The sequence below is a fragment of the Cervus elaphus genome, chromosome 20 (genome assembly GCF_910594005.1).
Source record: "Cervus elaphus chromosome 20, mCerEla1.1, whole genome shotgun sequence".
Classification (NCBI taxonomy): Eukaryota; Metazoa; Chordata; class Mammalia; order Artiodactyla; family Cervidae; genus Cervus; species Cervus elaphus.
This window is the reverse complement of record NC_057834.1, coordinates 41,544,770-41,563,199: the sequence shown is the minus strand read 5'-3', so window position 1 is coordinate 41,563,199 and position 18,430 is coordinate 41,544,770. Positions and strand designations below refer to the sequence as shown.

The 18,430-nt window shown below is 40.1% G+C and overlaps 1 protein-coding gene across 1 annotated transcript; it reads right to left on the bottom strand.

The window, feature by feature from the left end:
* Positions 1 to 12,976: 12,976 nt before the first annotated feature.
* TCHHL1 (trichohyalin like 1) lies at positions 12,977 to 17,490 on the bottom strand. The gene is made up of 3 exons (XM_043879005.1): positions 17,460 to 17,490; positions 16,452 to 16,607; positions 12,977 to 15,744 (listed from the first exon to the last, which is right to left on the bottom strand). The coding sequence occupies exons 2-3, from the start codon at positions 16,587 to 16,589 to the stop codon at positions 13,252 to 13,254; spliced, it is 2,631 nt and encodes an 876-aa protein (XP_043734940.1). The 5' UTR covers positions 16,590 to 16,607; positions 17,460 to 17,490; the 3' UTR covers positions 12,977 to 13,251.
* Between the last annotated feature and the right edge of the window lie 940 nt (positions 17,491 to 18,430).

Sequence of the window (18,430 nt, the reverse complement as noted above, 5' to 3'; positions counted from 1 at the left end):
ATGCTTCAGTCCATGGGGTTGCAAAGAGTCAGACACGACCGAGTGACTGAACAATAACACGGTCATCTGTCAACATCATTCCTGGCAGGAGTGTCCTGGATGAGACCAGCATGCTGGTTCTTGGCAATGCTAAGAATGGTGGAGCTTCCTGTTCTATAAACCAGAGGGCAGGTGTGAGGCAAGATGATGTTACAATAAAACATGGTGCCAAAGCCATATTCTCATCTGGATAAAGACCACACATCTCTACAGGGAGATGGTCTATAAGGGCACTTTTCTCTTAATTAGTAGAATTCTTGAGCTACTGCAGTCTGTCATCAGTGTCAGGATTACTGAAAGCAGTGTGCACTTTCAAGTGGATCAGTGGGACAAGTAGAATGGGTATTAGATTTAATTATAAGGTGATTCTGACTGGTTTTGGGAAACTGGCTCTTCTTCCCTATTGAAGGCTTTGTTCCGGACCACTATTCAAGGCTTGGGCACCTTCAGTGGATCCTCAGTTCCTGGCAGCACCTAGGTGCAGTCATGACTCAGCATGGTGTGTCCTGGGGTGGTGCTGAATCTTTAGGTTACTCTGTGTTTTGATTTGTGTACCATTTAGATTTATGGGTTCAGACCTGAATGGTCTCCCAGGCATTTAACAATGAAGTAAGTTGATATATTCTGTGCCTCATCAGTTCAGTCTCTCAGTTGTGTCTGACTCTTTGAGACCCCATGGACTGCAGCACACCAGGCTTCCTTGTCCTTTACCAACTCCCAGAGCTTGCTCAAACTCATGTCTGTCGAGTCAGTGATGCCATCCAACTATCTCATCCTCTGTCGTCCCCTTCTCCTTCTGCCTTCAATCTTTCCCAGCATCAGGGTCTTTCCCAATGAGTCAGTTCTTCACATCAGGTGGCCAAAGTATTGTAGTTTCAGCTTCAGCATCAGTCCTTTCAATGAATATTCAGGACTGATTTTCTTTTAAGATTGACTGGTTTGATCTCCTTGCAGTCCAAGGGACTCTCAAGAGTCTTGTCCAACATCACAGTTCCAAAGCATCAATTCTTTGGCGCTCAGCTTTCTTTATAGTCCAACTCTCACATCCATACATGACTACTGGAAAAACCATAGCTTTGACTAGATGGACCTTTGTTGGCAAAGTATTGTCTCTGCTTTATAATATGCTGTCTAGGTTGGTCATAGCTTTTCTTCCAAGGAGCAAGCATCTTTCAATTTCATGGCTACAGTTACCATCTGCAGTGATTTTGGCCCCCTGAAATAAAGTCTCTCACTGTTTCCCTATCTATTTGCCATGAAGTGATGGGACTATGGCATGCCATGATCTTAGTTTTCTGAATGTTGTTTTAAGCCAACTTTTTCACTCTCCACTTTTACTTTCATCAAGAGGCTCTTTAGTTCTTTGCTTTCTGCTGTAAGGGTGGCGTCATCTGCATATCTGAGGTTATTGATATTTCTCCCGGCAATCTTGATTCCAGCTTGTGCTTCATTCAGCCTGGCATTTCTCATGAGGTACTCTGCATGTAAGTTAAATAAGCAGGGTGACACTATACAGCCTTGACGTACTCCTTTCCCAATTTGTAACCAGTCTGTTGTTCATGTCCAGTTCTCTTATTCTTGACCTGCATACACATTTCTCAGGAGGCAGGATTCTATGCCTAGGGAGACAAAATCAGAGATTTGGAAGGAGCTCAGGGTGGGAAGTCAGGAAGCCAGTGACAAGTGACATAGGGCCTTGGTCCACATGCACTCCTCCTGTGCCACAGAATGAAGGACCTTGTATCTGTCCTTGCAGGGGACAGATATAGCAGTGGGCCAGATATCATATGATGAACATACTTAAGCAGAACCAAGGAGTATGCGTTGAGTCTGAAACAGGGGAAGATGGTCCCATACAAGGTAATAAGTCCAGCACAGGCTCATGGGCTCTTTATCTCTTGGTAATGAAGTGTTTCAAGGCCCAAGGTCTGTTCTTGTGTAGCTGAGTGGAGGTTGGAAGACTGCATGTCCAAGACTGCCTTTCCTAACAGAAGCTAAGTGACCTTGGAAAAGTAATCATTTTTTGCTGGGTCTCACTCAGCCTTTCTACAGACTATGAGCTGACCTCTTTGTCTGAGGGTAAGGAATCTCTAGAAAGGAGTTCCTAACCCGTGTGCAGGACTAGTTAGTGAACTTCCTGAGATTTTATGCAACTTAAAAAAAATTTATTTGGCTGCACCAGGTCTTGATTGCAGCATGTGGGATCTTTAGTTCCAGCATGCCAACTCTCAGTTATGGACTGTGGGATCCAGTTCCCTGACCAGGGATTGGACCCAGGCCCCCTGTGTTGGGAGCCCATCGTCTTAGCCTTGGAACCACCAAGGAAGTTGCTACGCAACATTTTTAACAGAGGCATAAACAGAGACATGGAGAGGTTAAGTCACTTGCCCAAGAACACACTGTAAGTAAGTGGCAGACCTAGGGTTGACTGTTACCTGGACACAGTCTGACTCCTGAGTCCATGTTCTTAACCATATGCCTTTCTGCCTTTATCCTTCATTTCCTCACTTCTTGAGCTTCCCTGATAGCTCAGTTGGTAAAGAATCTGCCTGCAATGCAGGAGACCCCAGTTTGATTCCTGGGTCAGGAAGATCCGCTGGAGAAGGGATAGGCTACCCTCTCCAGTATTCTTGGGCTTCCCTTGTGGCTCAGCTGGCAGAGAATCATCCTGCAATGTGAGAGACCTGGGTTCGAACCCTGAGTTGGTAATATCACCTGGAGAAGGGAAAGGCTACCCACTCCAGTATTCTGGCCTGGAGAATTCCATGGACTGTATAGTCCATGGGGTCACAAAGGGTTGGACACGACTAAGCTACTTTCACTTTCACTTTCCTCACTTCTTAGATACTTCTTTCCTGGCATTTTGAGGAAGAAGTGTGGATTTTTATTGACCTTTCCCATAATAACTAGTAGGAGTAATGCGCCTTGATTGGTATAGACACATTTTCAAGTGCTTTGTGGAGAAGACTTGCTGTCTTAGGATTCAGTAATCAATCACGAAGATATGCCACTCTCTCAGAGACTCCTCAATTTAAATTAGTTCTCCCTATTGATTTTTTCTTATAGCACTCATTGCAGTTTTTAATTATGCATTGTTTTGTGTTAATTTTAAAAATGACTCTCTTCCTCTATTAGACTCTACACTCTCTGAGGTCAAGAATTATGTCTGTTTTGTGCATCATTCTGTACCCTGTATACATAGTTCAGTTCAGTTCAGTCACTCAGTCGTGTCTGACTCTTTGCGACCCCATGAATCGCAGCACGCGAGGCCTCCTTGTACATCACAAACTCCCGGAGTTTACTAAAACTCATGTCCATCGAGTTGGTGATGACATCCAGCCATCGCATGCCCTGTCGTCCCCTTCTCCTCCTGCCCTCAATCTTTCCCAGCATCAGGGTCTTTTCCAATGAGTCAACTCTTTGCATGAGGTGGCCAAAGTACTGAAGTTTCAGCTTCAGCATCAGTCCATCCAATGAACACCCAGGACTGATCTCCTTTAGGAATGACTGGTTGGATCTCCTTGCAGGCCAAGGGACTCTCAAGAGTCTTCTCCAACACCACAGTTCAAAAGCATCAATTCTTCAGTGCTCAGATTTCTTTATAGTCCAACTCTCACATCCATACATGACCACTGGAAAAACCATAGCCTTGACCAGATGGACCTTTGTTGGTAAAGTAATGTCTCTGCTTTTCAATATGCTGTCTAGGTTGGTCATAACACTCCTTCCAAAGAGTAAGCGTCTTTTAATTTTATGGCTGCAATCACCATCTGCAGTGATTTTGGAGCCCCCCAACATTAAGTCTGACACTGTTTCCACTGTTTCCCCATCTATTTGCCATGAAGTGATGGGACCGGATGCCATGACCTCAGTTTTCTGAATGTTGAGCTTTAAGCCAACTTTTTCACTCCCCTCTTTCACTTTCATCAAGAGGCTCTTTAGTTCTTCTTCACTTTCTGCCATAAGGGTGGTGTCATCTGCATATCTGAGGTTATTGATATTTCTCCCGGCAATCTTGATTCCAGCTTGTGCATCTTCCAGCCCAGCATTTCTCATGATATACTCTGCATATAAGTTAAATAAGCAGGGTGACAATATACAGCCTTGACATACTCCTTTTCCTATTTGGAACCAGTTTGTTGTTCCATGTCCAGTTCTAACTGTTGCTTCCTGACCTGCATATAGGTTTCTCAAGAAGCAGGTCACGTGGTTTGGTATACCTATCTCTTTCAGAATTTTCCACAGTTTATTGTGATCCACATATGTCAAAGACTTTGGCATCATCAATAAAGCAGAAATAGATGTTTTTCTGGAACTCTCTTGCTTTTTTGATGATCCAGTGGATGTTGGCAATTTGATCTCTGGTTCCTCTGCCTTTTCCAAAACCAGCTTGAACATCTGGAAGTTCACGGTTCATGTATTGCTGAAGCCTGGCTTGGAGAATTTTGAGCATTACTTTACTAGCATGTGAGATGAGTGCAATTGTGCAGTAGTTTGAGCATTCTTTGGGATTGTCTTTCTTTGGGATTGGAATGAAAACTGACCCTTTTCCAGTCCTGTGGCCACTGCTGAGTTTTCCAAATTTGCTGGCATATTGCGTGTAGCACTTTCACAGCATCATCTTTCAGGATTTGAAATAGCTCAACTGGAATTCCATCACCTCCACTAGCTTTGTCATGCTTTCTAAGGCCCACCTGACTTCACATTCCAGGATGTCTGGCTCTAGGTGAGTGATCACACCATCATGATTATCTGGGTCATGAAGATCTTTTTTGTACAGTTCTTCTGTGTACTCTTGCCACCTCTTCTTAATATTTCTGCTTCTGTTAGGTCCATACCATTTCTGTCCTTTATTTAACCCATCTTTGCATGAAATGTTCCCTTGGTATCTCTAATTTTCTTGAAGAGATCTCTAGTCTTTCCCATTCTGTTGTTTTCCTCTATTTCTTTGCATTGATCGCTGAGGAAGGCTTTCTTATGTCTCCTTGCTATTCTTTGGAACTCTGCATTCAAATGGGTCTATCTTTCCTTTTCTCCTTTGCTTTTTGCTTCTCTTCTTTTCACAGCTATTTGTAAGGCCTCTTCAGACAACCATTTTGCATTTTTTGCATTTCTTTTCCATGGGGATGGTCTTGATCCCTGTTTCCTGTACAGTGTCACAAGCCTCTGTCCATAGTTCATCAGGTACTCTGTCTATCAGGTCTATCCCCTTAAATCTATTTCTCACTTCCACTGTATAGTCATCAGGGATTTGATATACATAGTTCAGTAGGTGATTAATTGTAGACTTGATAGATGGACAAAGTGCCTCCTATGGATCTGGACTACTGTGAGTCCAATGACAAATAGTAAATAATACATATGTATTGAGTACTTATTAATGGCAGGTGGTTAGCTGGGCACTTTCATGCATATTATTCCATTTATGCTTTTCAAACAAACCTTCTCACTGAAGTATAACATCTAAGTCATAAGTGTGTACTTGATGAATTATCACAAGTAGACACTCCCATGTAACCACCACCCAAATCAAGAAATAGAGCATAACCAATGCCTTAGACTGGAGTAGGAAGTGGCAACCACTCCAGTATTCTTGACGATAAAGTTCCATGGACAGATGAGCCTTGTGGGTTACAGCCATGGGGCCACAAAGAGTTGGACACAACTGAGTGATTGAGCACACACAGTGCCCTAGAAGTCACTGTCTTGCCCATATTCAACCCCTCCCTCCTCTCTAGTAGTACCATTATCCTGACTTCTAATACCTTAGATTAGTTTTCCTACTATTTGAGCTTTATGTAAATACAGTCATTTAGTATAAATATTTTTGTGTCTGGCCTTATTTTACTTGACATCATGCTTATAAAATTCTTCTATGCTTGGGAATCCTCCTACACTATTGGTGGGAAGATAATTGGTGTAGTCACTATGGAGAACCATATGGAGGTTCCTTTAAAAACTGAAAATAGAGTGACATGTGATCAAGCAATCCCATTCCTGGGCATATATTCAGAAAAAGACCAAAACTAATTCAAAAAAATACATGCATCCCAATGTTCATTGCAGCGCTATTTAAAATAGCCAAAACATGGAAGCAACATAGATGTCCATGGACAGATGAATGGATAAAGAAGATGTGGTACAATATATACATAATGGAATATTACTTAACCATAAAAAAGAATGAAATAATGTGATTTGCAGCAACATGAATAAACCTAGAGATCATACTGAGTGAAGTAAGTCCCACAGAAAAAGATAAATAGCATATGATATGCACTTATATGTGGAATCTAAAGTAATGATACAAGGGAACTTATTTATAAAACAGAAATAGACTTACTAACATAGAAAGCAACCTTATGGCTACCAAAGGGGAAAGAGTGGGTAGAGATAAATTAGGAGTATGGGATTAACAGATAAATACTACTAAATGTAAAATAGATACACAACAAGCAACATGGACTTACTGTATAGTATGGGGGATTGTATTCAATATCTTGTAGACACCTATAATGGAAAATAATCTGAAAAATAATATATGTGTGTATGTATAACTGACTCAGTTTGCTGTACACTTGAAACATTGTTAATCAACTATACTTCAATAAAATATATATATTAAAAATTACCAAACTTAAGAAATTCCATGCTGTTGCAATGATTTTTCATTGTTGAGCTATAATTGATACATAGCATTGTATTAGTTTCATGTATACAACATAATGACTTGATATTTGTATATTGTAAAATGACTTGCCTCTTGAGAAACCTGTATGCAGGTCAGGAAGCAACAGTCAGAACTGGATACGGAACAACAGACTGGTTCCAAAGAGGGAAAGGAATACGTCAAGGCTGTATATTGTCACCCTGCTTATTTAACTTATGTGCAGAGTATATCATGAGAAATTCTGGGCTGGAGGAAGCACAAACTGCAATCCAGATTGCTGGGAGAAATATCAATAACCTCAGATATACAGATGACACCACCCTTATGGCAGAAAGCAAAGAAGAACTAAAGAGCCTCTTGATGAAAGTGAAAGAGGAGAGTGAAAAAGTTGGCTTAAAGCTCAACATTCAGAAAACTGAGGTCATGGCATCCGGTCCCATCACTTCATGGCAAATAGATGGGGAAACAGTGGAAACAGTGTCAGACTTAATGTTGGGGGGCTCCAAAATCACTGCAGATGGTGATTGCGGCCATGAAATTAAAAGACGCTTACTCCTTGGAAGGAATGTTATGACCAACCTAGACAGCATATTAAAAAGCAGAGACATTACTTTGCCAGCAAAGGTCCATCTAGTCAAGGCTATGGTTTTTCCAGTGGTCATGTATGGATGTGAGAGTTGGACTATAAAGAAAGCTGAGCGCCAAAGATTTGATGCTTTTGAACTGTGGTGTTGGAGAAGACTCTTGAGAGTCCCTTGGACTGCAAGGAGATCCAACCAGTCATTCCTAAAGGGGATCAGTCCTGGGTGTTCAGGACTGGAAGGACTGATGCTAAAGCTGAAACTCCAATCCTTTAGCCACCTGATGCGAAGAGCTGACTCATTGGAAAAGACCCTGATGCTGGGAAAGATAGAGGGCAGGAGGAGAAGGGGACGGCAGAGGATGAGGTGGTTGGATGGCATCACTGACTCAGTGGAACATGGGTTTGGGTGGACTCTGGGAGTTGGTGATGGACAGGTGGGCCTGGCATGCTGCAGTTCATGGGGTTGCAAAGAGTTGGACATGACTGGGCGACTGAACTGAACTGAACTGATCACCATAAGTCCCATCACCACACATAATTACAAAATTTTTTTCTTGTGATGCGAATTTTTAAGATACACTATCTAAGCAACTTTCAAATGTACAATACTGTATTATTAACTATAGTCACTATGTTGCACATTACTGGCTGTAGTTCTTTTCATGTTCTTGCTGTAAAATAGTCCTTTATGTGAATATAGTGCAAATTACTGGTTCATTCTTAGTTGGTGGATCTTTGCTTTATCTTCTCTTTGGGACTGTTACAAATAATGCTATTGTGAATACTTTTGAATTTGCCTTTTGGTGCATTTCTATTCAGTTGTATACTTGGGATGGAATTACTTGGCCAGAGGGTTTGCATATGTTTAGCTTTAGTCAGTATTGCCCTACAGTTCTCCAAAATGATTGTCATATTTATTTATGCTCCTGCTAACAATGTGAGAATTCTAGTTACTCTTTCTTTCTGCACGCACTTGATATAATCACTTTTTAATCTCAAACATTGGCATGTGTGAGTGGTTTTCACTATGGTTTAACCTTCACTTACCTGGTACTCTAATGAGATTCAGTACCTTTTCACTGGCTTTTTTCTTATCTTCTTTTCTGAAGTAACTGTTTACATTTTGCACCATTTTTTAGAAAAGAAATTAGGTTGTTTGCTACTTATTGACAAAATTCTGCTCTTTTTAAAAAAACATTCCTTACAACATCTCTGTGAGTTGGCATAATGACATCTTACACAGGCAGATACTAAGGTCAAGAGATTGAACATCTTGTCCAAGGACACGTGGAGTATTAGAGCATAAGAATTCTTCTTTATCTTCAGTGACTTATAATTTATTTAGTTAGGGAAGTAACACTCAGATAACAATTAATAATATTAGCCAGGAAGTATTAAAATATTAATCTGGGTCTTGCAGGCCATGAGTGATACAGTAGTTAAAGGATCAGTGGTAGAGGTAAGGTTTAGTCTAGGATTTTAAGGACAGGTATGACTGAGGAGTAGAGAGAAAATGAACATGTGTTTCAGGAAAGGTAAACCACAACAGCAGAGTCATGGAAATAGAAATAATAATATGACCAGCACCTTGCCTTTGATTTTAAAAATTAACTAACTTTTACACTAATTAATTGTAGCCTTGCTACAGCCTGCCAGGCTCCTCTATTCATGGAATTCTCCAGGAAAGAATACTGGAGTGGGGAGCAGTCCGTTCTCCAGGGGATCTTCCCAACCCAGAGATAAATCCAGCTCTCCTGCACTGCAGGCAGACTCCTTGCCATCTGAGCTACCAGGGGAGCCCAATTATAGTTAATTAATCTTATTGAAGTATAGTTGATTCACAATGTTTAAGGTGTACAGCAAAGTGATTCAGTTACACATATATTCTTTTTCATATTTTTTCCATTATAGGTTATTATAAGATACTGAACATAGTTCCCTGTGCTATACAGTAGTTCCTTGTTGTTTATCTATTTTATATATATATATGATATGTATCTTAATCCTAAATTCCAAATTTATCCCTCCCCTCTTTCCTCATTGGTAACCGTAAATTTGTTTTCTACATCTGTGAGTCTATTCTGTTTTGTAAGTAAATTCATCTGCATCATTTTTTTTTTTAGATTCCATATATAAGTGATATCACATGATATTCATCTTTCTCTGTCTGACTTACTTCACTTAGACACCTTGCCTTTGAATAATTCTTTGCAGGACTTTATAATTTGGTTGTATTATGCAAGACTGTATCTTTCATGAGGGCAGGGCCCATGCCTGTTCCATTCACCAGGGTTTAAGGAAGACTCTATTGAGATACTGTAGTGGAAGTATACTGCCTGGAAGACAAGCCAGGTTTTTGGGGAGTGGTTGGCAATCTCAAGGATTATATCTTGTGAGCACTTGCATAGATTGGGTTGGAGTGCAGTCACATCTGAACATGGTGAACTGAGACTTAATCAGTGTGTAAGAGATAATAGTAACTTGGGTCAAGGATATGTTCTTAGAGGGAGAAAGTCCAGGAATAGAAATATCTTATGTCTATAAAGAATCTGCAATCTGGATGAGAAAGACCCACAAGAGAGGAAGGAAGGACCAGTGAAGCGAGCATTTCAGAGGGGACAATCATCAGTGTCAACTGCCAAAAATGTGGAGGTTAGAGGTCTTTAGGCTTGTTGGGTGAAGAGCAATATCATCTTAAAAGGATGTAGGATGGTGGAAAAAAAAATTGCCCTGTGTTAGGAATAGAATGGAGGTCAGAAATAGTGAGAGGTAAATGGGTGGTTGCTAGCATAAAAAGAGGATGTTTAAAAAGCTGTTATTATTTTTTTTATTTTTTCAATTAGGAAAATAAATAAAATATGCTAGTACATAAAACATTAAAAAACAGAAATTTAGAAAGAAGGGAAGAAAATAAATTATAACTGTCAGAAAGAGATGAGAATTGTAGATATCTAGATATATTTCCTCTCCATCTTATATAACTATCTTTAAATATAGTTGATATTATACTGAAAGCACAGATGTTGTCATGTTTTTCCACGTGAGGAGTTTTCTGTATGAATTCAGATGCTTCATAAATGCACATTTTAGAGACTATATAATAACCATCAAGGGGATATTTAGTAATTTATATAACCTACCCCCCTATTATTAGAAATTTGATTTTCTCCACTTTTTATTATTGTAAACAACAGTGTTGTGAACATCTTTGTGAAGAAATTTTTTTCTATTTAAAATTTTTTTTGAGGCTTAAAAAAAGAAAAAAGAAAAAAAGAAGAAAAAGAAAAATAATAAAAATAATAGGTTTAATAATTAAAGATTAATAATTGGCCATCTTATTTTTCTGATTGCAAATGTAGTGTATTTTCATTATAAAAAGCTTGGAAAATGAAGAAAATGTCAAAACAGAAAATAAACATTGTTTTTAGTTGTACTACTTAGAGATAACTACTGTTAAAATATTTGTCTCATGCTCATTTATTAATCTTTGAATGGAATCATTATCTACTATTTTATAATCATTGAAAGTTTGATATCTTATGAATCCATCCTCATTTAATTAAATAATATGTTACCTCATAATTATTAATGGTTTTTGGCATTCCACAGTATCTAGTAACCATAAGTTAATTTATCGTCCTTCTAATGATGGATATTTAAGTTATTTCTGGTTTTTGCTATAGGTGGTGCAGAGGTAAAGAATCCTCCTGCCAATGCAGGAGTCGTAACAGGTGCAGGTTCGATCCCTAGGTTGGGGAGATACCTGGGAGTAGGAAATGGCAACTTGCTCCAGTATTCTTGCCTGAAAAATTCCATGGACAGAAAAGCCTATTGGGCTGGGGTTGTGACGAGTTAGACATGACTGAGCGACTAAACACACACATACAAAATATACTATGACATATCTTTGTAGATAAATTTTTATTGACCTGTCTGATTATTTCCTTACAATGCCATCTGAGACATATTTAAAATATTTTATGCATATTATTGAATTTCTTTCTGGGAATGTTGTACTTATTTATACATCTATCAGCTGTATTTCAGAGTTTCTGTTTCCCCAAACTCTGTTTCAGTGTGTGGCTATTAAAAACAAATAAATAAACAGACAAACAACCTATACTAATTTGATAAGCTAAAAACTACTATGTTTACATTTTTTTGCAGTCTAGTGAAGATTTCATTTATTTATTGGTCATCAGTATAGCATCTTTGATTAATATATTATTCACGACCTTTGTAATTTTCGTGGTCCCAGATGTATATTGCCACATTGCTTGCCAAAAGAGCTGATTTATGCTCTTTATGCTCTTGGATACATTTTTCATTTTTTGAATTGTCTTGAGTCTGTTTTTCATTTAAGGGATATTTTTTCAGGTAGGGATATTCATTCATGTTTGAAGGTAGAATGAAAAGATCTGAAAATGTTGGAAGGGGAAGAAGTTTAGGGGAATTATAGATTCCTGAAGAAGTATGAGTTGAAATGCAAGAAAATTGAGCCTCGAAGGAATGGAATGCAATGGAGATGGGGTATTATTGCCACAGGAAGTGTTATATGATGACTAATTTATTCCTTTCTTAGGTCATTACTAAGCTCTGTGAGCATAATCCTTTAATTAGTCATTTAAAAAAACAGAAATCACTAAGATTGTTTTTGTTTCTGATCAGTGCCTCCAAGGCTAGGTGGAGAATGAAAGAAAAAAATGAACCAACAAAAGATATTGCTCATCTGGTTGTTTAATTGTTAATTTTAATACAATGCCCTCAGAAAACCATATGGATAAGCATTTTGTAAAATTAGTGCATGGTTGGTTACAAGAACATCTTACAGAATCAAGTATATTTTGGATTTGTATTCTCTCTCTTCATAATTATTCTGATTGCTTATTTGAGCCAGAAACTATGAAAAGGATATGTTGAGGAATAGAATTTAATGAATTTGCTCAATAAGTAAATGAATGAGTGAATCTATGGCATAGATTTTGTTGCACTTGGACATTAGCAAAGAGTCAGCAATCTAGTTTAATTGGGTGTTAGGAAATCATAATTATTTTAATTTATGGTGATAGAGGATTATTTTGAGGGATAAAATTTTTAGATAAACTTGAAATTTATGTAGGAAATGTCATGATGCACAATAATACATCTATGAATTAAGGATATTTATGATTATAAGACAGTAACACAGCCTCATACTTTCTACTGTCACATTATAAAAAATCAGTGAATTGGGACTTCCCTGGTGGTTCCGTGGCTAAGACTCTGTGCTTCCAATGCAGGGGGCCCGGGTTCAAACCCTGGTCAGGGAAAAAGATCCCATGTGCTGTAACTAAGACCTCATGCAATCAAATAAATAAATAAATATATTAAAAAAAATCAGTGAATCAATTGAAGAACTTGATGTTTATTAAAGATTTGGAAAAGATTTTTCTATTTTTAGTAAACAGGTAAATTGTGATAAATGGTTTCATGAGAAAGTTTGTTTTTGCACTTGGAAGTAGCTTCACGTGGTACAATGTTTGCTTGGTATGACATTTCTTTGCTGGTAGCTTCTGCTGATGAATATTTTATTATTTTCTCTTGTAGAAATTTAGAAGGTCTTCCCTGGTGGCACAGTGGTAAAGAATCCATCTGCCAATGCAGGAGACTTGGATTCAGTCCCTGGGTCAGGAAGATCTCCTGGAGGAGGAAATGGCAACCCACCGCAATATTCTTGCCTGGAAAATCCCATGGACAGAGGAGCCTTGCAGGACAGTCCATGGGTTCACAAAAGAGTTGGACATGACTTGGAGACTAAACAACAACATCAGCAGAAATTTAGGAAAGGGATTTAAGGGATTATTAATCTTCATCTGAATGTGTGAGTATGAGCATTGAGAGTGACTGGGAGGGAAGAAGTCTGGGACATGTTTAGATGTATGAGGTTCCTTGGAACTTCTCCTGGGATGATGATAGTGATTCATTGCTTTGGAGTGCTTGCTTCCTTTTGTGGTTCTAGTTCCTCTCTTTGAGGGCGACCCTGCTTATCTTCCAAGGCCTGGGGAGCTGATATTTGCTGTGCACCAGTAGGAGCCTCCTCAGGCAGAAACTCCCTGATGTACTTTCGTAGTGCTTGTCTGTCAATAAAAAAGACAAGACAGTCTGAGCTGTCATTGGTGAGGGATGCACTCGACTGGCTTCTGCGGATCTCTGGGCTTGATACACCGGCCGTCTGAGCTTGATTTTGATGCTCCCCTTGGGTTATGTGTGTTTGCTGCAGCATCCTCTCCTGCGGGGCCTCATACAGGGGACTGGAATGGTCTGCAGCTCTCTCCACCAAACAGAGCTCTTGGTCCCTCTGCATCGTCTCTTCAAGGCCTGACTCAGAGACTGAAGGATCATGTTCTTTCATAGATAGATTTTGTTCTCCTGCCAGCTGTTGGGGGCTTTCAATCTTCTCCTCCAATGTTGCAGGTTCTTCTGTTTCAGGGCGTGTCTTTTGGGAGACTGCATTGTTCTCATCCAGACTTTTTACTAAATCCTCCTGGGCCTCTAGGGCTCCATCTTCCTTTTTGGAACTTGGGCTCTGAACCTTTAGCTCTTTTCTACTGTCTTTCTTTGTAGGGAGTTGCCTTACAGAAAACTGGTTAGTGAAGCCTGCATTTGGGGCACCTGGGATCTCTGGCTCCAGGAACTTTCTGGTTTCATCTCTCACTGTGAACTCCTGTGTGTCGGGGTACCCACTGGGCTCCACAGCTGGGCCTAGGCCTTTGGTCCCTGAGCCCTGACTCTTGTGCTCTTGTGCATGTTCCTCCGTGAACTGCTCATCCTCTCCTCTGACGGCCAGCACTGCTGCCTCCTGAATTCTGTTTTCCTCACTCAGTGCTAAGTGTTTCTGAGTTTCTGGGTTATTACTGTCACTTCCTTGCACGGACCCTCTGAATGGGTTTGTTTCACTTTGGGAATCCCCTTGCACTAACAGATCACTTGTCTCTGAGGTGCTGTCACCATCCTCTGCACTCAGGCTATTGGGGGTCTCAGGAGACCTCTCATCATTCTGTGTGGCCATTGGCTCAGGACCTTCCCCCTGGTAGCCATCATCTTCCTTGACCAGCTTGTCATGAATCTTGGTGATCATCTTAGTTTTTTCTCCAGATTGGTTCTCAGATGGTGTCAACTCCCATGTTCTTTCTCTTGTTCCTGGCGTCCCTTCTGCTTCAGGGGCATTTTTACTGTTCACAAGTGCTTCTGCTATACCTTCCTCAGCATGTCTTGCCTCTTCTCCTGGGCTGATGGCTCCTTCAATTTCAGAATCTTTCTGTTCTCCTCCTTCTGAGTTTAACTCATGTGTCTCAGAGTCTTCTCCAGCATTCTTTTCTTTCGATGATTCCTGGAGTTCATGATACTTCTTATCTTCTTTTGGCTCTTCCAGAGCTGGTGGCTGAGTTTTTTCCTCAATTTGTTTCTGCCCTGGGGTTTGGTGAACCTCTGGACCTCTTACATCCTTCCTTTCAACTCTAACCATGGGTGTTTCTGAAACATTTCTGTTATCACCTTGGACTGACAAGTCCCTTGTTTCATATTCTTTTTCTTGTATGGGTGGTTCTGAAGTCTCAGCTGTTCTACTGTCATCCTCAGGAGCAGCTGATATCTGTGTCTGAAATGGTTTCTGAGTAGCAGCTTGTTTTGGCAGGTCAACATGTTCTGAACTCAGCTCATCTTTTCCCTGTACTGATGGTTTTTGTGCTTTAGGGTGTTCCTTAACACCCTTCTCTCCTGCAACTTCTTGATCCTCAGATGGCCTCTGTGTGGTTTCTTCCAGTGGAGAACTTAGGGTTCCCAAGCTCCCTTCCTGTTCTCCAAACCATTCTCCTGCCTTAGTGCCACTTTGTTTTTTGGCTAGTGTATCTCCCTTCTGGAGAATCTCCTTATCCTGTCCCTCCCCCTTTGTGAGACTGCTGATCTGTTCTGATCCTGCCATTGGCTTACTTGTCTCTGGTTGGGTTCTACTGTCATCTGTTGCTGATACATCTTGGGCCACTTTCTGGCACTGTTCATCTCCTTTCATTTGTTGGTTCTTAGAGTCGCTGCATTCAGACGTTTCTACTGGTAGTTTGTGAGCTGTGGCATGTCCCTGTAGGTCCACCCTATTGTGTTCAACTGCTCTCTCTTCTTTAAGGCTGAGATGAGTTGATGATGCTGTTCCTAAAGGAAGCACCACTTTGTCTTGAGTTTGTGAAGTTCCTTCTGTCCACTGGTCAGTTCCATTCATCACCTGAAGACCCATATCATGTGGCATCTCCTCTGGTTTAGATCCTTGTCTTGGTTCTGAGTTTTGTAATGACTGTATGTCAAGGTAACAGAAATTCAAAAAGCTGAAGATTGCAAGAACAAATTCATCAAAGCTGATGGCGCCATTACTGTCAACATTCAGAAGATTCAAGTTTCTCTCCACAGCATGGATGGCACATGGCTGCATGAAAACACAGTGAAAAATCAGTCTATTTATATGTGGTTAAGTGTCCTGAGTATCTGCATGTTTTCTAAGAACCCTCTTTTTTTGATTCTATTCCTCATGAACTTGGGAAATTTCTTCCAAATGCGTGTGTGTGTGTGCTCAGTCATGTCTGATTCTTTGTAATGCCATGGACTGTAGCCAGGCTCCTTTGGAATTTTCCAGACAAGAATACTGGAGTGAGGTGCCATTTCCTACTCCAGGGGATCTTTCTTACCCAGGGATCGAAACCACATCCCTCGTGTCTCCTGCATTGGCAGGTGGATTCTTTACCTCTAGCACCACCTGGGAAGACCCTCCACAAACAGTAAGAATTTGTTGATTCTGGTTACCATTTTTGATCAGAGAACTATCATTAAGAAGGAGCATTCATATCAATTGTGAGTTGCATTTAGATGCATCTAAGCTCATGACTCCTCTCAGATGCCTACTTTACAGAAGCAATAGTCCCATTGATGAAAACCTCATTTCCCCCTAGAATTAATGACCAAGCAATTGCACGGAGTAGGGAAATGAGATTGAAAAAAAATTTGTTCAAAAGTCAATGAGTACTGAGAGCTGGTAACCAAATGTAAAATGGGGAGGGATCACTTAGGCCCATCTTGCTTGTATTTTGGAGAAATGGCAAGTGGAGAAGAATTTCCATAGCTCCATGAGCACTTCACCTGAAAAATGTCCTCAAATTCGCTCTGGATGAGCTGTTTCAGCTCTCTGCAGGTCAGTGTCGCTGCATCACCATCCTCCCTGGCGTACTTGTGGAATGTCTCAATTACACAGAGGATGTCTCTCAGGAGCTGAGGCATCTTTACAAACTCAGGAGACTGTGAGAAAGAACAAACAAAACTCACTTCCTAGGATAAGTCCTTTAGGAAGGAGATACCAGATAACCCTTCCTTCTGTCCCTCCCCCAGCTCCACTGACATTGCCTGTTCTATTCTTTTTCTTAAAATTTGTACCAGATAATGTGGTGAGATAGGATTTTTGCACAGATAAATATTAGAAGAGATACTTCTCCCTACCCTGCAGAAAATAGAGACACTCACGTGTTCAGAGAAAGCTTTATTGTAAATGGAGAGTAGAAACAGAACTCAAATGTAAGTACTAAAATGTACAAATGAAGCCAACAGAGTGGTACTAATCATTTCAGCATCATCTGAGACTGGCCACCTGTTTTCCTCCCACCTTGGCTCAATCTAGCTCCTCATTGTAGGAAAGTATAACTTTTAAGTTAGGAAAAACTTCCAGAGGAAAGAGAAGTAACACAGAAAATCAGCCTCCATTTATGCAGGCCAAGCAACATATTTTTACCAAGAAGATGTGGCTCCATGAACTCACTGGTAAAACAGAGTCTCGACCCCTTAGTCATTACCCATCATTTAAATGACCCTATATTTTCATTTTAATATAGATCTGAGTCCTGTGTCTTATTAAATTGTATTCATACCTATGTCATACAAAGAGTTTATAGTTTTTTAAAATGAAAATGATCTATGAAGTTCCCGAGGCAAGGAAAGCATTTGGGTGTCTGGAGCTCTCAGTTTATTATTAATAATTGTCAACCTAGAGTTAAGAGTGTATTCCTTCTGAAATTCTCATACATTCTCATACAATCTCATACAAGAATAGCAACTGAGATTCTAAATACGGTCAAGCAGATAGTCTGTGAGACTTACCTTGTTCTCGAGTGAGAGCAAGTGGAATGTGGGGCAGCGACTGTGAGCTGACAGGAGGTGCTCAAACCTTTTATTGAGTCTCTAATTGCACAGTTAGGAAGGGGACACCCTCCGGGTCTAAAGCCCTGATTCATCACCACCAAACCCAGTCTCCCCTCCTTCTCTACTCTCGGCTTGTTTTATTTTTATTTTCTTCTTTAGGCACCTTCAGTTAAGTAATGGTTTTAGACTCATCTGAAGGAAGGGGAAAGGGTATTATCTTGTTTCATTTATTGACTTTTGCAGGTTATAGTTTTGGGGACTCTTTGGGGTGGTTGTTGGCTATTTTTCTTAACCTAAAGACACAATTACATTTCTGTTTGACAAATCACAGGGCTGGCAGGGACCTCAGAAGTCATGATTCCTCTTTCTGCCCACAGGATAGACTGTATTTGACCTAGCCTGGACATAGGAGTGTCAATCATGTGTTTAAAAATAGAGGCTCCAGTTCGCCATATGACAAAAGTAGAGATACCAGTTGAATCAGATGTTTTGATGTTCTGCTCTCCTTGCCCAAAGGCAGCATTAGAAAAAAATCTGAGTGTGCAGAATTTTGCTTACCTAAGATGCGCTATTTTAAAAGTGTGATTGATATCTACTCTTTAAAGGCACTTTTACAATCCAAGGAACTTAGAAATGAGCATCCATATTACTGTGTTCTTTCTGTTAAAGGGAAAGGGAGACGGAAACCATCAAGCTGAGGACAGGTAGGAGAGAGCCTAAGATGCTAAGCTGGCAATTTGGGATTACCTCCTAGATCTGCATCCCTCTTAGTGGAGAATACTTAATTAACAGGAGAATTGGGTTCAGCTTTTTTGATACTTAAAAAGAGAATAGAGGATGTTTTAAAGCATTCTTTTCTGCTTGCAAAAGGATTTTAGGAATAGATTCATGTAAACAAGTGTAAAGGACAAAGACCAAGATAATGGAAA

What these genes read in the sequence shown, in the direction of transcription:
- TCHHL1 (XM_043879005.1), bottom strand. Translation starts at nt 16,589, where the DNA reads ATGCCTCAGCTCCTGAGAGACATCCTCTGTGTAATTGAGACATTCCAC. An exon ending in AATTTGAGGACATTTTTCAG is followed by an intron (nt 15,745 to 16,451) that starts GTGAAGTGCTCA and finishes GTTTTCATGCAG; the next exon opens with CCATGTGCCATCCATGCTGT.